Consider the following 23867-nt stretch of genomic DNA (forward strand, 5'->3'; position numbering starts at 1 on the left):
TGTAGATGAATGAGCTCTACATACTGTTATATTACCCATAATTGTTCAAGTTTAATGGTCTTTCAAATTTTACTGTTCTCCCACTAAAACCTATCTCACTATTTTTTTATTTTTTATTATTAAAAAAAGGATTAGATTTACATAGCGTTAAATATATAAACGTTGGCTTTATAGAGTTCCAGCAACCTAGAATTTCTTGAATAATAAATCAAAACCAAATGAATAGGAAAGAAATGACAGCTGGAAGATAGCTCCCTGATTAATTTACTAGCTGAAAGCTTAATGTATATTCTCGTCCACAGATATTAATGAATGTACATCACTTACGGAGCCATGTAAGGCTGGTTTCAACTGCATCAATACTGTTGGGTCTTATACTTGTCAGAGGAACCTCTTAATATGTAGCAGAGGGTATCATTCGAGTGAAGATGGAGCCAGATGTGTCGGTAAGACAGACTAAGTAACCTGGCTAATTTTGCTGGATATCCCCCATCCTTAAATGCCAATAATTACATTCAAATAGGGGTTTATTTGTTTTTTGACAGTTTTCTATACATATGCACATCCCAGATTCCCATAACACATAGAAGCATTTGTTGCAAACCATGTTTAGATCTGGTGATGACTTATTTAAACACTTTTTAAAGCTTAAACCATCCCCCCCCCCTCCAAACCGCGGAGATGGTGCAGGCCCTCTCCTGGCTACTTTCCCCATGAAGTCTTGTTCTGAGGAAGAACCTCCTTCACCTTTCCTCAGAACAAGGCAAGTGGAAGTAGCAGTGGAGACTGTAGCCATGCTGGGTGGTGGTTGTTGGTGCAGCAGCAGCAAGAGGTCTGAACAATAATGAAGCAAAGGCCCTTGGGGGTGTCAGTTTTGCCATACTCACTGCCTGCAGCGGCTGTCTCATTCTGCCTCATGTGCAAGCCATCCCTGCACATTGCTCTTGGAGACATTTCCACCACCACTGCCAAGCACGTCACTCAATCCTGTCAATCCAGACCATTGCTCAGTGTTGTCTGCTCTTTCCTGCCTCTGCCCAACTGCAATTCTTTTAGAAATTTGGCAAGTACAGAGGTCAGCCTTGTGGCACACTCAGTGAAAGCACTGCGCCTCTCTCTAGAGACAGGTAAGTGATGCACCTCTGCTTAGAGTCTAAATGTTCTACTGTGTGTTCTTTTTTTAAAAGGGAGGAGCATAAAGAACAGAGCCAGGAGATTTTGTGGTTCAACTTTTCTCTCCTTTTTTCATAAGAGGCATCTTTCTGGATAATTAGCTTTCAGATTAGATTAACATATGGTAATATAAATAGATCATCTGGACAAGCCTCTGCAGCAAAACTGAGTCTGTGTGGTCGCTTTCTTTTGTTTAGAAAATTCATCTTCTCAGTGATGTTCGTTCTCTCTAATTCAGTAGATTGGTTAGCAGCACCTTTATCCTATATTTAATTGAAAAATACTCTAGCTATCGTGAAATATGGTGCACTTCTGACTGAATAATGTTCTGGACATAATTAAAGCTGAATGCACTGGAACACACAATTTCACAGAAGCTAATCAAAGGGCTGGACCAATGAATTAATGGCAACTAAAGTTGCTAATTTGCAGATTTAAATCTATATTAAAATTAACTTTTCATGTTTGCTGCGATACAAAGACAGAACCAAAGGGACAGTGCTTTAATGAAAAATATTCCTCCTTTCCAATATTGATTCATATATTTATTTAAAACACGACTGATTAGATAATGGATAAAACAGGAAATATTTCTAACTGTACCCAAGTTTCCCTATGGATTTCTACACTAGAGATATTTTATTTATATCATTTATTATTTGGAACAGTTTCTAGTCATGCTTCCATGCAAAATTTGATGAAGCCTTTTAATGAACTTTGCACAATAGACATATAAGTATTGTGGCTATTGTGCCTAAAATTTGTCCTGGATTTTTTAAAACCATTCTACATCATAATTTTTTTCGGCTGGCCTGCTGGTTCTTGTTGTACTTGCCTACTTTTGATGTTGCCAAGGGGTGTTTCTGAGCATCCTTTCATTCGTTCTCCAAATAATTTCTTCAATGGTCCAGCCTTTCTGGATGCAACACCTCCTGAAAACTCCATGATGACATCTTAGGTAGTTACTACTGTGTGCCTAACAGCAGAGGCGCCATCTCCCAAAGTTTGTTGCAGGGCCTGTATTCAGTCTTAACAATTGGGGGGGCTCATTATCAGAAGAGTTCATAAAGAAAAAAATAAAAAATATACGAACAAGATGAGATGTGGAAACAGCAAGATAAGACTGGATAGAATTATGAACATTATTTGGACTGATTTGGATATTAACGCAGTAGCAAGAAGATGATCGGAATCCCCCATCGGAACTTGAAATATGGGTCCCCTCAACAAAAATTTAAAATTCGGCTTTGTAATTTGGAATTTATGTGATTTGATTTGATTTGATTTGATTGGTTGGCTAATAAAAATTATTTTTAAAAAAACAATTGGGGGGGGGCCCCTCAAAACCTCCTCTGGTGTCTGCATCTATCTCATGTGTTTTGAACCTGCTACCCTGGCTTTCTGCATTTCAATTTAAACCCAGGGAAAGACATCATGAGGTGGGGCTTTTTCAGATCAGGAAGTTACATACAGCCTTGGAGGCTAAGCCTAAACTTATGCCTAGCGCAACAGTGATTACACAAAGACCTATTTTAGCTGAGGAAAAAGGAAAGGGGAAAGATGGTAAGTTGTCCAGAAGCATGTGATATTAGTTATCACTGCATAAATGGTCCAAAAAGATGTCTGTGTAGCATCCAAGTTAAGGGGGTGTGGAAACCAGAAAACAATCTTAAAGAAGGAAAGCAGTCTGGCAGACCTCTGGGTACAGAAGGCCTCACACTGTGAGGCCTTACAGTCAACATTAATATACAAATATCATTCACCAGAGATTCCAACTAAAATGTGATGGCCTTGGTTGCTTCTTAATTCTGAGTGTTAAGTACATGACTGATGTCTATCACTGAGGGTTGTTATTTGATGCTCTGTTTATGATTTCCATATACAGTCATACCTCCTTTTGCGTCCGGGATCCATTCCGGAGCCCCAGACACTCGACGAAAGGGACGCTTGACAAAGCGCTGCTCTGCGCATGCGCGAAGCAACGCTTCTGCAGGTACGTGAGCGGCAAACCCGGAAGTAACCCGTTCTGGTACTTCTGGGTTTGCCGCGGACGTTGGATGAAATGGACCCTAAACTGGAAGGACTCAAAATGAGGTACCACTGTACCTAACTATATTTGTTTGCAGGTAAATTCCTTAGTCCATTTTATAGGAAAGCTATGCAAGTGTCATTCTGCCATCACTCCCTCATCTTACGGAGTTGATAGCTGGGTGGGACTCCAGCACTTTGTAGATTCCATACATCATGGGAAATGTGTGAGTATAGGAAATTTACGTGGATTGTATCAAAAGGCTACAACCCTCTGTGCTATCAAATCCTCAGACTGTGTGTTGTTCTTTTTTTAATAGGTGAGAAGTGAGATTAAGGGGAGAAAACAGATATCTATTGTGATTAAGTCAAACTATTATTGTTTGCCTAAGTCATCCATTCTCCGAAAATCCTGTTTTAATGAATCAAAGCATCACAAACCAGACAGGAGAATGTCAGATAAATGTAGATATTATTACAATGTCAAGGGCACATCTCTTTTTATTTTGTTAATCTTTTTGTTTGGAACCAACCACAGAGTGCATTCTAAGCTGCATCTTCATTTTCAAACACTGGCCTCCGGAAGCATAGACCTGCATGAAACCAGCTTTGGGAAACGGGGATTGCTGATCGCTAATCACTTTTCCTGCAGTGTCAGGAAAAAGTTAAGCATGCTTCTGCTCCAGGTTGACTCTCATGATGCAAGCCTCTTCATTCAGTACAGCTGCCTGCAAACTGTGATATTCGGAGAATGACCATCAGCTTGGCCCTCTGTGGTGAGAGTAATTGCTACCTTTTGCTTCTGTAGATGTTGATGAATGTCAAACCGGCGTACACCGCTGTGGCGAGGGACAGATTTGTCACAATCTACCTGGAGCTTACCGCTGTGATTGCAAGACGGGATATCAGTATGATTCATTCAGCAGGACCTGCATTGGTATGTGTGGCACAGGAGGAGATGATATTGCTGATTGATGAAACATGGACCTCAGGCCAGTGCGCAGTGCTGCTGTTTCAGGCACAATTATTAATTCCATAGCACTAGAACTCAAACAAGATAATAGAATTGCTTCTGAAACCACCTTCGCTTGCAATGAAACCCTTGTCTCTTAATCAGAAGCACTAGTGAGAATATGTTCTACTTTTATTTCAAGTATAAGCAATTGATTGGATAAGAACTGAATCAGGAGGATTCCATAGGTGATAAACCCTTCTGCTGTAATATATCACAAATTGTGGACCAGAGAGTAGTTCGGTTTCTGACACAAGTATGGTTGGAGGAGAAATTCTATTCAATTCCCATTTAAAGGGAAATCTACTCAAGTCACACTTTCTGAACAGCATATGAACTGAAATACAGCCATCCTTTGAAACTGGAACTTCTCTGAATTTTGCAATGCAGTTCTCCAGCCAAGTGAGGAGTACAGAAATGAATATACAGGGGTTAAGTGTACACATAAATAACATTCAAAAATACAATATATCATGTATATATTCTGGACCCTCCTCATGTCAAATTCTATCCAATTTAATTTTCATTGGGAGGAAAATGTTTGGCAGCTGGATATGAAAATGTGTGCATGCTAGTCGGGACGGACGGACAGTGGATACTCTAAAGCTTGTGCACAGTATTTTGAAAGTGCAAATGTGCAGTATCTTCTGATATTGCAAGAGTTCCTAACCATCAATCCCAAGAAACTCCAAGAACTGTAGCTCTGTGGTGCGAATAGCGGAGTCTTCTAATAATTCCCAGCACTCTTAACAAGCTACTATTATGAGGATTCTCTGAGGGAAGTCATGATTGTTTAAAGTGACATAACACTGCTTTAAATGTATAATGCCGACTGAGCCTCTGTTACATCATATGTTAATACAAAGCAGCATACAAAGTTAGGAAAAAAAATGAGATCAAAGCAATTAATCAATGCAGTCCTAAATATTTTTTCCTGTTTTCTCTCTCTCTCTCTCTCCCCCTCGATTTATATTTTTGTTTACTGGGCATTTGTGGCAGACATAAATGAATGCTGGAATTATCCTGGCCGACTCTGTCAACACTCATGTGAAAATACTCCTGGATCCTATCATTGTTCCTGTTCTACTGGCTTTCGCTTGGCATATGATGGGAAGCATTGTGAAGGTATTGGGCTAAACATCTATTTGTTAAATCTTTATTAATTTGAATTAAAAAATATCAAAACACAATGACATTTAATACAGACACAAAGTGAGAAAATAAAGAAGAAAGAAAATAAAAAGAGAAAAAAGAGAAGGGTAAAAAACATAATACTATACGTTTCATATATGTAAATGCCATATTATATTTACAAACTCACAAAAAAGAACAAAAACATTACTATGAATTAACTAAAAAAAGGCTTCCAAATATTTTCATTTACTATATCTATTCTTTCCTTTATAATGTAGAGTCTCAAATTAACTTATTTTTGTACTTCCAAACATAATATCATTTCCACCTTTTATTTACAAGAATCACTCAGGTTCTGCCAGGAGATTCTTATTCTTACAATAATTTTTTAGATATTCTTTAAATATTCTCCATTCTTTATATACATTCTGTTTCGATTGATCTCTTACTCTCCCTGTCATCTTTGCTAGCTGTAGATATTCTTTCATTAGGGCTTGCCACTCTGCTATTGTAGGTATTGCTTCATTTTTCCAGTTTCTTGCCACTAATATTCTGACTGCAGTCGATGCATACATGAACAATGTTTTTATATTTTTTTCCTATTTCTATTGGCAATATGCCTAGAAGGAGGGTTTCTGGTCTTTTTTTTAAATTAAGTTTAAATATCTTTTTAAGTTCGTCATAGATATTGTTCCAGAAGTCTCGGATAACTATGGAGTTCCACCACATATGCAAATAAGACCCCATCTCTTTTTTACATCTCCAGCAGATAGGTGATCTATTTTTGTACATTTTTGCCAATCTTGCTGGAGTAAGGTGCCATCTATATATCATCTTCATAATATTTTCCCTGAGATTATAGCACACCGTGAACTTGATGTCCTCCCTCCATTGTCTCTCCCATTGTTCCATATAAATATTATACCCAAGGTCTTGCACCCATCTCACCATTACTGACTTAACTTGCTTTTCTTTCACTTCCCATTCTAATAGGGGATCGTACATTTGTGAGATATATTTTCATTTTTTTAAAATTAGATCTCTTTCAAATATAGATGTTTCTTTTGCAATACCTTCTTTCCTATCCAAATTTAGTCTTTGATTTATCTGAAAATATTGGAGCCAGCTTGTCATATACCGTATTTTTCGCCCTATAGGACGCACCGGCCCATAGGACGCACCTAGATTTGGGGGGGGGGATAAAGGGGAAAAAATTTATTTCCCCCCCCCCCAGGCGCAGGGCTGGGGCGGGGGAAGCCCGAGCTTCCCCCGACCCCAGCCCCCAGAACGGGAGCCAGAGTGGCCCCCGAAGCTTGCAGGGGTGGGGGTGGGGGAAGCCCGAGCTTCCCCCGCCCCCAGCCCCCAGAAAGGATCCGAGAGTGATGGCGAAGGTAAGCGCACCTTCGCCATCGCTCCCGGCGCTTGTGGGGGTGGGGGTGGGGGAAGCCGGAGCTTCCCCCGACCCCAGCCCCCAGAACGGGTCGGAGAGCGATGGCGAAGGTGCGCACGCCTTCGGCATCGCTCTGGGAGCTTGCACGGCTGGGGGCGGGGGAAGCCCGAGCTTCCCCCGATCCCAGCCCCCAGAACGGGTCCCAGAGCGATGGCGAAGCTGCACGCAGCTTTGGCATCGCTCTGGGAGCTTGCCGGGCTGGGGGGATAGCTTCCTGAAGCCTAGAGAGCAAGAGGGGTCGGTGCGCACCGACCCCTCTTGCTCTCCAGGTTTCAGCGAAAGCCTGCATTCGCCCCATAGGACACACACACATTTTCCCTTCATTTTTGGAGGGGAAAAAGTGCATCCTATAGGGCGAAAAATACGGTACTTTTTAATTTCCTCATATTTTTTCAGAGTTGGCTTGTCTTGGTTTTCCTCTAATAATATTCTATTTGTGGCCCATTCACCTTCCATTTTCATTTTTTTAACAGCCAAGGCTTCTGTGGGTGAGGTCCACAGGGGTATTTTTGGCTCTAAAATTCCCTTAAATTTAGCCCAGATCTTATATAATGACTTTCTAATTATATGATTTAGAAAACCCCTAACACCAACCAACACAGATGTGTTAGATCTAGAGGGCCACAATAACCGATATGGGTGGCACGGATACCTGATATATGATAAGGTGAGGATTCACAGGGGTATTTGGCTAAACATCTAAATCTAAACATGTCTAGGTTTTGTATGTCCTGAGGCCACAAAAAATCCACAGATTCATATGTGCTTGACTGAGATTAATAAATTATTTTCATCTGTGTTGGTGAGCAGATGGTTGCATGAACAAATACTGATGACACCAAACTTGATATTGAATGGGGAGGTTAGGCAGTTGGTCGTGTAAAAACCTATAAAGGCAATGCAAATGTATATCTGAAAGTGCATCCCATTCAAAACAATACTCTATATCTTCCCTTGGATATACATTCAGATATGCAACCAAATCTAGGTTTTATTTGTGCTGCTGATCAAGCAAGTGATTTTGTTGCATTATGTATGTGTTGATCTTCTTAGCTAGATACATAATGAAACGACTGTTATAAGAATTACTTCTACTGTTTTAGACACAGTCAGCTCAATATGACTTTACTTTCCCTTGTTTTGTTAATTATTAAACTTTTCTTCATCAAGCATTTCCATGTGCTCATTGTTACGTGTCATTGTGAATGAAATATGTAAAAAAAAAAGAATCCAACCAGCTGAATCAACAAAAATTTTAGCTGATGAATCAAATATATCATCATGCTTCAAGACACAAGACATTTCTGTAACTGTCAATACATATTCGATGGGGCTTTTCTTTAACCTTTCTGTTCTTCATTTGATAACAGACAATGACTGACATGGCAGTGGCTGGACTGATTAAATTTTATTTCTATACTTCTTATACAGACATCAATGAATGTGACAACAATCCATGCAGTCAAGAATGTGCTAATATATATGGTTCCTATCAGTGTTACTGCAGGCAAGGCTATCAGTTAGCGGAAGATGGCCATTCTTGCAAAGGTATGTTTTGAACTTTCCATTGGGATTACTATTGCACGTTCCTACTGGACAGCAACTTTGTTGTCCTCACATGTCTATAAATTCTTCTTTTTCCTCAGATATTGATGAATGTGCACAAAGTGCAGGTATTCTGTGCACTTTCCGCTGCATGAATGTGCCTGGAAGCTATCAGTGTGCTTGTCCTGATCAAGGATATACTATGGCAACAAATGGAAGGACTTGTAGAGGTAAGAAGGAGATGGAAGGGCTTCAGATTCTACCTGCTCAGCCATCAGGTCAAACATTCTTATCGCACTGTTTGCTCTTATTACGATTTCAATAAAAATCAGTTAGTCCAGTTATTATTGAGGTTGCACAAGGGGAAAAAAACTTGGAAGGGAAGATAGCATTTGAAGGGCAAGCTCTATTTCTCTTATGTGGTTTGTTTGGGGCAAAAATACAGAAGGCTCTTTTGCTTGTTTTTCAAGTGCAAGCAGGGCTCTCATCACAATACTCCACCAGGTGGAGAGTGTTTGGCAGGGGGGAGAGATAATTTTGGACACCTTCATAGTGGGATAGGATAGCTGCCCTGTTCGCTGCCATGCCCAGCACCATTTCCACTCCTCCTGGGCCACCACTCCACCCTCCTCACCAAGCTCCCAGAGCCATTTCCGAGTTGGTGTCCCTTTCGAATGTGAGCCAAGCTTGGCTTCCACCCATGATGACTGCCGACCATGTTTAATTATCCAAACTGCAGTGCCCCAGCCTCTAGAACTATGAAATCTATAGACTTAGTAGATCTACAGTGCTGGTATTTATAAATGAATAGAATGAGCAGCTAGTTTATTTTTTGTTTCACAGTAATCTTGAATTACAGGAATTTATACAGGTGATAAGAAAATAGCAGTGGTAACCAAGTCCTAATGGTTGCATAGACACATACCACTGGTATTATTCTCATGTCCCAGGAGTGATATCATAGGCATGTAAATAATACACTGCTGTCTCTGAAACAAAACACCAGCATTTTTGTTTGATTTTCCTAATACAATTTGATAACAGTGGTAGCATATCAGTGCTTCTGAGATTACAGCATCAAAACTGGTACAAGTCAAAAGCAGCCTAGCTGAGGATCCTTGAATGGATTACTGGCCCAGTCACTTGGATGATATCTTAACCCCAAATTATCCTACTTTTGAAGGCAGAGTAAGATCATCATCATTCTGCCTTTTGAAGCCCATGCATGGGCATAAAAACCCAGCAGGACACCCGATGGTCATGAACCTGAGTCACGTAGCTGCTTCCCAGATTTTGGGGAGATACTGGCTACATGATTTATCAATGTTGGATTTTCAGCACAGGAAGCCTATTTAAACAATAAGCTCCAAAGATCTTAGACATGAGATGGGTGAGCTCACTTCCACACCATGGGGAGAATGTAGGAAAAAAATATTTTTGTATCGGGGACATATTCGCCTATGAGTCATTCCACCCCCCCTTCCTTCCATTTCATTCATGGCCTTTTTATAGTTGAGTGAATTCAAGCTGATCTGTTTGAACTGGCATGCTGGAGTTTTATGTTATGGATCATTGTTTTTAAAGCTATGTGGTAAAGCTTCAGACAGCCAAGATGGAGAAGTAAATCTTTTTGCAACATCGGGTTCCATATGGAAACAATTTAACCTTTTCACCTAGTTTTAAGAAACAGTGAGGAGGGGGCTTAATTTGCTTTAATTTTCTTTGACTTTCTATTAAATTTTTTGCCCTTTGGGCTTTTAAACCAAGCCACGCTCCTCGCAAGAGCAATTTTTGACCCTCCGGGAAGGCTATGGTATTTCTTTAAGAGCCTACCTCCTGCAAGACAACGGGCAAATTTCACCACAGGATTTTGCCACATGGTTTGTCTGTTAACATTTATTTTATTTGCAAACCTCTGAATGCTGTCTAGACATCTGAGAGTTTTCTGTGTGGCTACACACAGTCCTCAGCCAGTTTCCCCCCTCCTTCCTTGAACTGGATCCATCGCATCTGGTATCCCATATCTTCGGAACCGCAATTGAACATTTTGTCATTTGATTGTTCAAAAAACCGTTATTGTGCTCAGTAACAAAAGGAGTCTTTCATTCTGATCTTAAGCACATTTTGTGGAAATAAACTTCTCTGAATGCAGGGGAAATACAGGAAGTCTGCAATCTTTTTTTTAAGCTTAATGCAACTATAAGTGCAGAAGAAGGTTCCGTTGCTGGTTTTGTTTTTTTAGTAACGTGTCCTAATAAGATGATAATCAAGTCCAAATCTGCATATGTTAATTTATTCTTTTATCTTCCTACTTGTATGAAAAAATACTGATTATTGGTTCTCCCAATAATTGTTATTGCAGAATACACAGAGTACACAGGTGTACAGGCCAAATATCAACTTAAATATAAGTATCCCAGCAGATGCCTACTGAGTGATATACAAATACTGTCACACACCATTTGCATAGCCTTGCTAAGGCCCAACCAATGAGAGAGGGCTATTGGCTTCATGCTGTGCTTGTGAGCTCCCTGGGGTCTTCCAACTGGCCACTGCTGGAATCAGGTTGCTAGACTTTAGATGAACCCAAGCTTGTGTGATCCAACTGGACTTTTCTCATATTCCTATTGCAAAACATCCAAAAGTGTAGCACCCAGAGTGTCACCCTGGAGGCTGTTTGTGTGCAGAAGTGGTGAGGTTGGCATCGATTCCCCACCACATAACTGTTGTACTGTCCATAACTGTTGTACTGTTGTGTGGAAGAAGCAAAGCTTTGAGTCTAAGGCTGAGGTCCTGTGCATGCGCACTTGGTCTTAAGCCTGACTGATCTCAGGAGGTCTTACCACCATAAACATGCACAGCATTCAGATGCCTGAGTCAGCACTCTAAAGCTGCAGTTGGTTGCTCAATTACTTGAGATCAAGCCTGTTTAGATCACTTAGACTTCTCTATAAGCATGACAGGTTTCCCTACTGGCAGTTAGTATTTTCCCAAGAAGCAGATGTACTTGAACCTTAAAAATGGTTACATCAAAGCAAATTTAATGCACTCTCTGCTGCTCTTAGTATAAAGTAGCACAGCAATAGTTCCCATACCTACTCTGCTCATGTGAGTGATATTTCTTGCATAGTTTTGGAATAAAGCTGCATCTTGTGATTTGGAATAAGGCTGCAACTACACTGTTTTGTGAATATGGTACGTGATCTTTCTTATGTGCTTCATTCCCAGATATTGATGAATGTGCAATGGGAACCCACAATTGTTCCTCAACCGAATCTTGCTACAATGTTCAGGGCAGCTTCCGGTGTCTTTTGTTTGAGTGCCCAGCGAACTACAGAAAAGTGTCTGAAATGTAAGTCCAATAAGAAAGCCACTAAATCAGATGATATTTATAAAGTTCCCATCAGTAGCTATATCTTAGAGAGTTTGTTGAACCCCTACTGTCCCTGGCCAAAAGCATAAAACAGATGCAAAATGATATGAATGAGCGAGTTTGGGGTATACTTTGGACCCCTCCTCTTGAAAGCTCTCGTACCAAAATGTTTGCCTACAAACATTTCATCATGACCTAATTTAATTTTAATTACTTTTACAGCGTGCAGAAGTGTGGTAATTGGCACCAGTTGACACAAGAATGGAAACAGAAGAAAATAATGACTTTTAAAAAAGGGTATTCCAGAGCCTCCTTTCAAAAGGAAAATCACCATTAACGGCAGATAATAAGATAATAAAATTAGTTTTTACTGGACCAATTTCTTTTAATTGCAATTTTTTTCAACAGCTCAGTGGTTTGCTGGTAGTTTGGTTTCTTTTTTAAAAAACTGTATATCCTGAATTCTCCCCCCCCCCCAAAAAAAAAAAAATATTAAAGTGGCTTACAACACTAAAATATACAAACATAAAATGCATTAAACATCCATCAGAACATACCAATATTATTAAAACAAAAAATGAAAATCACCAAAAACAGTAAATTGTATACCCCACACCCAAATTATGAACTCTGACAATGAACGCAGGCCTAGTCCCTCATCTCTCTGGGGGGTGCTGCAAGGGAAGGGAGAATGGGCAATCATGTTCTCTCCCTCTCTGCCACCACTAGATTTTCTACAACAGCGCAGAGTTGAAAAACCATGTCATAACAATATAGGAAGAGGCCTGTTAGATCTAGTCCAGAATACTGTTCTTGCAGTGGCTAACCCAGTGCCTATGGGAAGCCTGAAAGCAGGACATAACAGCAGCATAATGTCAAGGTGTTTCCCTGGCAGAAGTGCATCCAGTACAGTCATTTGGAGGTTCTGCTTGAGAATTTGCAGAGCTGTCAGCCTTGTGGGTCCTGGGACATTTGAGGTGACTTAGCATAAGGCAGCTCTTTATCCTCGATCTGCACTGCTTTAAATGAAAGCAGAAAAGGCACTCCTGGGCTGCCTTTGTAAGCATGACTCTCTGGGATTTTGTATATAGCCTGATCAGAGCACTGCATTTTGATGGTTCACAGATTCCTTTTGCAGGCAAACGGCACAGTACGATTTTGTCTGTTTTCCTCTATGTGCTCATTGTGGTGCTTCCAGAGGGGGCTTTCAGGGTTCATGATCTTTTGATACTTGGCTGTTATGCTGACAATTGCATCAGTGTAAAGAGTGTTGTAAAAGAAGAGTGAGCAGCTGTTAATTGCACAAAGTTTGCAGCTCTGTGGTGCATCTGCCTAACACATGAGAGAGGTTTTTCTGGGACTTTGCAAATTGCCCAGATGTGTATCTTTTCGAATCACAGTTTCTGCAGCGCTAACTATTTCCCTTTTCTCCTCTCTCTCCTAGGAGATGCGAGCGTATCAACTGCTTTAACTATGTGGACTGCCAAAACACTCCTTTGCGAATTACTTACTATCAGCTTAACTTCCAAACTAACATTGTCATCCCCGCGCATATTTTCCGAATTGGTCCCTCGCCTGCTTATGCTGGAGACAACATAATCCTCACAATCAACAAAGGAAATGAAGAGAACTACTTCAGCACCAGGAAGCTTAATTCCTACACAGGCATTGTCTACCTTCAGCGGCAAGTGAAGGAACCCAAAGACTTTTTGTTAGATGTTGAAATGAAGCTTTGGCGTCAAGGAACCTACACGACCTTCCTGGCTAAAATTTACATCTTTATCTCTTCCCATGCCTACTGAGGCATATGTACTCTCATGGGAGTTTATTGGTGCTATCGCTTTTGTGTTTTCTACCAAAGCTTATTATGATGCCTAGTTATAGATTTTTAAAATAATAACCATTTCCCCCCATATTATATTTCTAAAAACATCTTTGTTTTTTGTAAAATTAACTTAAAACGCATAACCTGTTTCTCTTACAACTCTGGATTTTTAACTGAGCAGAAGAAGGCATTGTGGTTTAAAGCAAATATATATGTACAGTATTTACGTGATGCTCTAAAATCTTCTATTGGTATTGCACCAGTGACAACTTCAGAATGAGTTGCTGGGGGGGGGGGCAATCTATCCAATTTAAGCACTTAAAGGTCCTGTTGATTTCCCAGAGAATTAATCATGTGGCCACTGAAATCAGTTTGACTATGTGCTTAAGTACACTTGGATTGGGCTGGTTGGCAGGCAGGACATCAGTCCCTGCCCATGGCAATGTCTGATGGAAGTGATGTCTTTCCACCTGCTGAGCTTCTTCTGGTGCAGCTTTTAAAAAGACCCGAAGTCCTTAAAGTCTCTTTAATATATTTACACTTATCTACATGTAATATACAAAGAGAGTTCACTATGCTTGGACTGCGTAGCAAAAAAATGCTGCGCTGACATGCCAGCAAATCAGATGGGGACATGTTAGTCTCGCCCCTCCTCATGCAATTGCCTGCTCAGTAACTTTAGCTGCCTCGTTCTCTTCCTCCAGGCAGGGGGAAGACAAAAGGTTAATATGAGAACTAATGCACAGCACAGCAAGCTCTCCTTATAGAGTTACATGTATTTTCAGCTTTGGAGGACAAGAGGTGGAAATCCAAAGGGTTGGATGAAATCCAGCCTCCTTAGGCACTTGTGTCTTGTCCAGTGTCCAGGAAGCTTGAACAATTTTGGGGGGAGAGGGAGGAACGGGTCAAACTGAATGTTCATCATACTCAGAACAACCCACTGAAATCAATGAACTTAACCCTAAGTCCATGGATTTCATTGGATGTGCACTGAGTGTGACAACCAGCAAAATTGTAACCATGTCTACCCAGAAATAAATCCTATTGAATTAAATGGGGATTGCTCCCAGGCAATGCTTACATGCATTCTCTTATGGTGCCATGGAATTACACCTTCTGGTATATCAGAGGTACTGCACCAGTAGTACCAGATCACTGTCACACTTTACATGGGAATTGCAATTGCTGAGGGCATACCACCCACTGTACCCATCATGGGAAATACATATAGCCAGTGTCAGCACATTGTACTCTCAGGCAAATGCTGCAGGCCTGTTGCTTCTGATCTCTGCCTCTTCATTGGGCTGGGTATGAATTTTTCTTCTCCTTGGTCCTGTGTGCCATGCAGCCACAGCAAATCAGCAAGGGATACATCCTTTCAATCCACAGGTGAGCAGCCTTTGGCCACCTCCTATACAGATAGGCCCATCCTCTTTCTCTCTGCAGTGGAGAAAAGATTGCTGTTGCTGCACTGCTGTTTACAGCATGGGGATAGCGATCTTAGCTGCATCAGGATTGCTGGGATGTGGGAAGTCGAAGCCTGCTGAAATCTGGACCCAGTGTTTACATGTCTGAGGACTCAAATTGTACATCCTGTGTACATGCAGCAATCACGTTTGCTATGTGGGGCAGTTTTTAAATGTGCAAGCTGTGGTGCTAGAGTAGGAGTGGGGAACCTCCGGCCTCCCAAATGTTCCTGGGCTGCAGCTCCTATTAGCCCTAGCAAGCATTGTCAATGGCCAGAGATCATGGGAGCTGTAGTTCAGCATCATCTGGAGGGCCAAGGATTCCACACTTCTATATTAGGTAACATTCAGGCTGACATCATATACACAATTGCCTGGAATCAATGGGATTTACTTCTTATTAGACATGCATAGTGCTGTCAGTCACTTACTATTAGATGTCTCTTTTTTTTTTTTGTCCTCATAATTTATGTTTACTTATCTGCGAACACAGGTCCCTTAACGAAAGAACACAGTTTGGGTGGCAGTTAATCCATGCTTACACTTAAACAAAGCCGAATAATTTTCAGATCCAATGGAAGAGAGGGGTGTGTTGTGCTTTCTTGCTGAAATTGACATTGCAGTTCGCATTACTTGCCTGGTTTTGTATTTAAATTCAGTACTGAAGGTGCCCATTCTTTTTGGGGTACATACAAGATGTATTATATTTTCTAAGGAAATGCCAAAGATGAAGCATGACAGACCAAAGATGCAAAACCATTGTTAACACCTTATTGAATGTCATGGCTATCCAATTAGAGTGTTAAGATAAAACTTGAAATAGATCAGATTTATTTTCTGCTTTTCTGGCCTAAATGACATGGCAGAAGTAGGAATCTAGTTAATTTGGCAGCTTGAATAAACCATACACTATACTAATAGGACAATGCAAGGTTTAAATTCTTTTCAAGTTCTCTTATTTTATAGAAAACTGGATAAGGCCCAAATCAAGCAGCCATGTGTACTGATGAATAGTTTAATCAAAATATTTTTTTTAAATTTTTTTGCAAGTGAATAGCAGAATTTTAAAATAAATATGGTGTGATTTTTTTTTTAAAAAAAAGATAGAACAGTCTAGTGCAAATCTTTTACTTAGTTTTTTTTAGCACAGCTATACATAAATAACATATGAAATGTTGTTGATCGAAACCATAACTGCAACATATAGATTTTTTTGTGATATGGTTTAATCCTTTCCTTATATTGTAGTGGATCTTATTTTGTATATAAAACAAGGAAGAAGCCAAGCCTTAGGGCCTTTTTATACAGTAGTATAAAAAGTATTATAAAATGCTGCAGTATTATGAAATGTAAAATACTAATTTGTACTGTGGATTAAACATGTAAATGTTTTTTATGTTTAACGGGAGCGAGGGGAGAGGAGAAAGATGTGCTGTCATCAGATTCATTGAATGTTGTCTTCCCTGCTATTTCTGTCGCGATTTCGGTCCATAGTAAAGCATAAGTATGGTTTTAGCTAATGTTATACATAGTTGTGCTTCTATAAATTCTTTTCTTGGTTTCTTAGTGCATATTTGCTTCCATTCTAATAAATAGACTCTTAGAGCTGAAAGTGGAATTAGGTACTAACCTGGAGACTTTTGCTGTCACTCCAAATAGCTTATTGGCAACAAGAGAAAGTGCAGCAGGAATGTCTCCCACCACAATTCTCTGGTCATTTCTTCGTCCATCTGTCTCAGTGAATCACCTGTTGGTTCCTGAAACTAGATTTTTCCTTCACAGAGCAATGGGAAAGGGATCACTGGACACATGGGGAAGGAGAGGGTGTCCAGGAACTCTAATTACTAGGAACTAGGAAACCTTACTTAGAAGAGTATAGGAACATAGGAAGCTGGCATTATCCTGAGCCAGATCATTGATTCGTCTAGTTCAGTATTGTCCAGCCTGACTGGCAGAGTGTCTCCCAGCCCTAATAGAGAAGGAGTTTGGATTTGATATCCCGCTTTATCACTACCCAAAGGAGTCTCAAAGCGGCTAACAATTTCCTTTCCCTTCCTCCCCCACAACAAACACTCTGTGAGGTGAGTGGGGCTAAGAGACTTCAAAGAAGTGTGACTGGCCCAAGGTCACCCAGCAGCTGCATGTAGAGGAGCCGAGATGTGAACCCGGTTCCCCAGATTACGAGTCTATTGCTCTTAACCACTGCACCACAGGAGATGCCAGGAGTTGAACCTGAAACCCTTCTGCATGTAAAACAGATGTTCTACCACTGAATTACAGCCTTTCCCCCAGAAAGGCATCTCACTATACCACTCAAAGGCTATCCATATACAGCTGAACCTTGGTTTTCAAATGTCTCTGTTGACAAACGTTTCGGCTTTCGAACGCCAAAAACCCAGAAGTAGCTGCTCTGGTTTCTGAACGACTTTCGTAAGTCGGACATGCCACATGGCTTCTGTTTCAAGTTTCCCTATGGTATGGAAGCTTCCACTTTCAGTTTTTGGTTTTTGAACGTTTCAGAAGTCGAACAGTCTTCTGGAACAGATTACGTTCAAAAACCAAGATTCTACTGTATCATATATCATAGCAGAGTTGCAGAAGATCATGTGATACAAGCAGATTAACTACAGAAAATGTGTCTTGGGTATAAACAGCCTCAGACCTAACAACTACACATTTCCTACTGCAGAGCATCTTGAGAAATGAGCAATAAAAGAGCAGGTGGAAATAGGTTTACTAGAGAAGTTCTCAAATTCCACCAGAGATGGCAAGGTAGGGCTGTAGCTTCAACTGCAGAGGAATCACATTGGAACAGACTGGGAGCCTATTTGATTCAGTTATGGTCCCAGAGTCCAGTAAATTAAAAGCCAAAAGCCAAGTGTCCCAAACTATGACATGAATTCCATAAGTAATGTGGAATGGTCTGCCTATCTCCAAGGCATATGCAGTACAATTAAGCACATCTTTCTGCAGAGAAGAGGAGCAGGGCAGTATGCAGTTATGAGACCTGAAAGCGTTTTTAAAAGCTCTGTGCAATAAACACATGATGGAGCGGTGGAGTTCTCCTTGCCCCGGCAGGGCACATCAAGAAACCATGAAACCCAGCATTTTCAATCAACATTAGCATTTGATTGAGTATAAATGCCATTCAAGCTCCACTGGTCTGTCCTGTCAGAGAAATAATGGACAAGCAATTTGTAATGTAGAGACCTTCCGCTGACTAGAAGCAACCGCAGTCAATCATTTTGTTAAGTCACTGGCAGGCAGTTTCCAATGACGACTCTTCATTTTCTAACAGAGGTAATTGATAAAGTCCAGTGTGAGAGTGGGGTCCCAAACAGACTCTTCTGCAAAGACTTTCTTTGGCATAACCACTTTCCTTTTCCCAACACTGAAAGCAACATTTTAGCTTTTGTTGGAATGCTAGTGCATTTTCTCCTCTAACTGAACAGGAATCTCTGTAGACATGGCTACTGTTGTCGGTTGAAGAGAGTCCCAAGACTACAATGTAACCTTGATATCCCAGTGCGCAGATCAGAATGTTACGGCTTAAATGTTCTTTTACAGCTAAAATTCCAATGTCAACATTGGTTTAACAAAGGCATCAAGCGTCTTTACTCTAGCCACCTTAACAGTGCAATCCTATACATGTCTACATTGAAGTAAATTCTATAGGTCTGACATCCAAGAAACTGTGTAGGATTGCAAACTGAGGATCTTGCTCACTTTAGGAGCCTTTATTTTATGCTGTAACCAAATGGGTTTAATTGATTAACTGAATGAATGAATGAATGATTATCAGCAGCTGACAGCCATTTTATAGTTAGACAGTTCCTCTGACTGTGGTGTGTGATGTATCCTTGAAGTCAGTATAATGTAATTTATGCCAATTTCAAAGCTCTTTCATAGAGCCACATAGGAGTGTAAATGTGAATTTGACTCACTAGTCTTGCTAGATACTCAAAAGCTTTAAGGAAGTTTGAAATTGGCTTTAGCTTTACCTTAAAATAATCCCAGATTAAGTTGCTTTGAAGAAAGCTACTGCCAAAGTGATAAATGGGCAATGGTTGCACTCCATCAACGATGAAAGCTTTTAATAAATTTGGACAATCTAAGAAAATGTTTAAGGCTCACTTCCCTACCAGTCTTCTCAGAACTATTCAAATGCTCAAAAGAATGTGAGGGATCTTGAACTGAGGATGCTGAAGAAGCTAGCTTCACCTCCAATATCCACATGCAGCAGGTATGAGGTGTTAGGAGATGGGTAGTACCTCTGGTGGGGGACATATCATACCCCTTCTGGAGTAGTTTGCTCACTTTTGGTCTCCACCCTGCACTCAGCTCTCACCTGTGACTCCTAGAAGCTGTTAGCATGCGTCAGCAGCCACCCTCTGGAAGTAGCTTTGACTGACTGGCTAAACCAGGTGAGCATAGCTGATGGGTCTCAAAAGTAACGTAGACCTCAGGTTCATATTGTCTATGTGTATCAGTTGGCTTTTTGATGAAAGCAGCTTCAAAGCTAAGGAAATGATATTTTATTTGCATTATATTAGTGCCATTGCAACAGAGGGAGAGAAGAGAAGCTAAGGAAAGCAGGCCCACTCTACCAGCTCTGCTGAAACACCAGCTCCTTGTAGCTCCTCTTTTCCCTGATCTGCTTCCACCCCAGCTGGTTATTATGAAAATCCTGTGACTGGAATAAAGGGTGCCTGAGTTTGCTTCCCTCCCCCCTCTGCAGCCCCCCTCCTTTAATTCTTTTTGTTTCATTTCCTCACATTTTTATCGATCTCATTTAAGATGCTTTGGGAGACTGTACAGTTCAAAAGCAAGGCAGAAAAATATATGTTAGTTTTAACCTAGTTTTTAAAATTAATCTAGTTAACCTAGTTTAACATAGTTTTAAATACAGAACAATTACTGCAACACCAAATAAATTAGAAGAATAACTTGAATGAATGAATGAATGAATGAATGAATGAATGAATTTATTAATATGGTCACAGACCAGCGTCAACACACACAATATCACAGATCATAAAAAATATCAAAAATACAAGGGACAATATGAATATAACAAGGATTTAAATGTAAAAATTAAAAATTAATTATTAGCGTGCCCCCTGTAATTAACATTTGGGGGTTTGGTCATTATGGGGTACCACTTGCTTCCTGCGATTGATTGCAGACGCACAGAATTTAGCTACATTTAATGTAGTCTTGGGATTCTTGTCCTCTAGCAGTAGTTTTAAACTATGGTATTCCCATTCTTTCCTAGACTTTTGCAAATCAGGTGTAATAAAAGTCAAACGTATATCCTCATAAAAACGACAACGTAATAATACATGTGAAGCAGTTTCAACTTCCAACGAGCCACAAGGACAGACCCGTGCTGTGTATGGTTTACCCTCAAATCTGCCCTGAAGTAAGGCAGAAGGGAGAACATTAAATCTGACGAGGGTAAAAGACCGTCTGTATTTGGGTACCTGAAGAGCTGACAGATAGTTAGCTGGAGAGAAGCCTCTCCCATGGTCCCTTATTGCTGGATGTTTGATCATTTCACTCATGTGGCATTGTAATTCTACGTCCCAGATACGCTGGCGAATTATAGTCCTGGCTTTCTCGAAGCCTGTCGCTATCAGGGTCTGCTGTGGAATCCCCAAGCCTTTAAGTTTATCTAGCAGTGTAGTTTTCCATCTGGATTGGTAGGTATCTAATAAGGTTAAAGGTGCCAGCCCAACCGGGAAGAAAATAAGCTTTAGCCAGTAATGGATCTTCAATATCCATATGAATAACTTGCAAACTTTTTACCTTCAGAAAAGAAAATTCTCCACATAGACATATTTACCAAGTAAGCCCTCAGCATCTATCACAAGACCCCTTCTTGTTGCAAAAGATTCTGGGAAATAGTCTCAGTTATGCACATAGTTCACCTTGGGCTTTTTGAGCAATCCTAGTTATTTTGGCTGCTTCGAGTCTTGCTGCTTGTTGCTTCTTGATGTACGTAAAAGGTAAAGGTAAAGGACCCCTGGATGGTTAAGTCCAGTTAAAGGAAACTATAGGGTATGGCACTCATCTTGTTTTCAGGCCGAGGGAGCTGGCTTTTGCCCACAGACAGCTTTCCGGGTCATGTGGCCAGGATGACTAAACTGCTTCTGGCACAACAAGACACCATGATGGAAGCCAGAGCACATGGAAACGTCGTTTAGTTCCTGCCACAGCGGTACCTATTTATGTACTTGCACTGGTGTGCTTTCGAACTGCTAGGTTGGCAGGAGCTGGGGCAGAAGAACGGGAATTCACCCCATTGTGGGGATCCAAACTGCCGACCTTCCAATCGGCAAGCCCAAGAGGCTCAGTGGTTTAGACCACAGCGCCACCCATGTCTTTATGTAAAAAGGTAAAGGTAAATGGACCCCTGACCATTAGGTCCAGTCGTGACCGACTCTGGGGTTGCGGCGCTCATCTCGTTTATTGGCTGAGGGAGCTGGCGTACAGCTTCCGGGTCATGTGGCCAGCATGACTAAGCCGCTTCTGGCGAACCAGAGCAGCGTACGGAAACTCTGTTTACCTTCCCGCCGGGAAGTATTTATCTACTTGCACTTCGACATGCTTTCGAACTGCTAGGTTGGCAGAAGCTGGGACCGAACAATGGGAGCTCACCCCGTTGCGAGGATTCAAACCGCCAACCTTCCAACTGGCAAGTCCTAGGCTCTGTGGTTTAACCCACAGCGTCACCCGCGTCCCATGTCTTTATGTAGTAATTGGTAATTTCAGAGTCAAGCATTCTCTTCAGTTGTGGGCTGGAGTTAAGACTCCACCCTTTAGCTTGTTCTTGTGCATACTCTCAATTTCTTATGCAGCTGTGTGCTAGCCTGTTCATCAACAAACAACCTTTTGTTCTGCAGCATCTTTGTTTAATGTTAAATAAGTAAGAACTTTACAGCAGCAACAAGTAAATTAATATCATATTATCCTATGGTATGTGCCACATGATTTATGTGCTTTATGTGCTTTTATCTTATACTGGTTTGTTGTAATTGAGAGAATGAGTATGTGTATCCACTACTTCTACAGTTGCCCTATTGCCTGTTTAGCATGCTGTATGTATGTATGTATGTATGTATGTATGTACTTTTACCTTACCTTATGGCCGTAGTAACGATTCTTCTTCTCCTATGGGAAAATCGAGGGATTTAATTCAGAAACAGTGGAATGGCAGCAATATGTGGAAAGACTGGACCACTATTTTCATGCTAATGAAATCACTGAGGGTGAGAAACAAAAGGCAACAATGCTGATGGTTTCTGGCAGTGAAGCTTACTCCCTTTTTAGAACTTTAGTGCAAACCACAAAAGCCAGGGGACAAAAGTTTAGCAACCACAAAAGCCAGGGGACAAAAGTTTAGCAGAGTTGCACAAGATCTTGTCTGACCACTATATTCCAAGGCCAAGCATAACACTGGAACACTTTGAATGCCATTTTAGGAGGAGGAAGGAAGGTGAATGTATACTGCTGGTTGCAAAAAGCTTGCCGAACGCTGTTCTTTTGCAAATGTTCTGGAGCGTGGAGTTGGTGATATTAAAATTCAAAATCAATGACTGACCTGGGACAAAGCTTTAAAGGGGGTGACAGCCGTGGAAGCAGCAGTGAGAAATCTACAGGATATGGAACTTAACAATAAGGACAAAATACAGACAAAATGAGTCAATAAATCCAAGCGCACAGCCCACAGGAGAAGCCTAGAGATCTGGAGATGCGTTGTCATTGTGGAGGAATGCATTCATCCTCTGTAAACACAGAATGTCTTGGTGCCACAAATGCAGAAAAATTGGGCATTTAGCAAGAAATTGCAAGAGGAGCTATTTAGTTGGACAACCAAGTCAGGCCAAGGAATGGGCAAGAAAATAAGGGAAGAGAAAGCAGATCAAAGGGTTCACAATGTGCAGCTGAGGGGGTGGAGAGAGAAAGTGGAGCCTACAATTCCACAGTCATCTAGTAGGCATGGAATTAGATGCAGGAGATTCTGTTACAGTAGCCAGTGAAGAGACTTACCAACAATGTAAAGGAGACCTAGGACTATTGGCCAAGACAAGGGTGAATAATAATAATAACAATAATAACAACAGCAGCAACAACAACAACAACAAATTATTATTATTATTATTATTATTATTATTATTATTATTATTATACCCCACACCTCTGGCTGGGTTTCCCCAGCCACTCTGGGTGTCTCCCAACAGAATATTAAAAACATGATAAAACATCAAACATTAAAACTTCCCTAAACAGGGCTGCTTGTCTTCTAAAAGTCAGATAGCTGTTTATTTCCTTGACATCTGATGGGAGGGCGTTCCACAGGGTGGGTACCACCACCGAGAAGGTCCTCTGCCTGGTTCCCTGCAGCCAAAATGCTTGTTTACAAAGCAATTGTACTACCAACCTTACTATATGCTTGTGAAACATGGACCACTTATAAACGCCATCTCCAACTCCTCGAAAGATTCCATCAACGGTGTCTCCGAAAAAATTTACACATCACTTGGGAAGACAGGCAAACTAATACCAGTGTACTGGAAGAAGCAAAGATCACCAGTGTAGTAATGATTCTTCAACATCAACTTTGTTGGACTGGTCATGTGCGGATGCCTGATGATCATCTTCCAAAGCAACTACTCTATTCCAAACCACTGTATATAGATATACATATACATATTGGTATATACAGTCATACCTCATGTTACGTTCTTTCAGGTTACGTCCTGCGGTGACCTGGAAGTACCGGAAAGGGTTACTTCCAGGTTTCACCACTCATGCATGTGCAGAAGCGCAAAATGACATCATGCGCTGCTGCGGGTTGC

General features: G+C 40.9%; 1 protein-coding gene across 1 annotated transcript in view; it reads left to right on the top strand.

Moving 5' to 3' along the window:
• The window catches only part of FBLN2 (fibulin 2), a 127484-nt gene extending 110912 nt beyond the window's left edge, over positions 1 to 16572 (top strand). The window contains 7 exon segments of the mRNA XM_079964961.1: positions 303 to 446; positions 4010 to 4138; positions 5213 to 5338; positions 8229 to 8345; positions 8444 to 8572; positions 11571 to 11694; positions 13160 to 16572. Coding sequence (XP_079821087.1) covers positions 303 to 446; positions 4010 to 4138; positions 5213 to 5338; positions 8229 to 8345; positions 8444 to 8572; positions 11571 to 11694; positions 13160 to 13517 — 1127 coding nt within the window. The 3' untranslated portion in view covers positions 13518 to 16572.
• Positions 16573 to 23867: the final 7295 nt, after the last annotated feature.

This window comes from Podarcis cretensis (assembly GCF_951804945.1).
Source record: "Podarcis cretensis genome assembly, chromosome: 2".
In the NCBI taxonomy this organism is placed as follows: domain Eukaryota; kingdom Metazoa; phylum Chordata; class Lepidosauria; order Squamata; family Lacertidae; genus Podarcis; species Podarcis cretensis.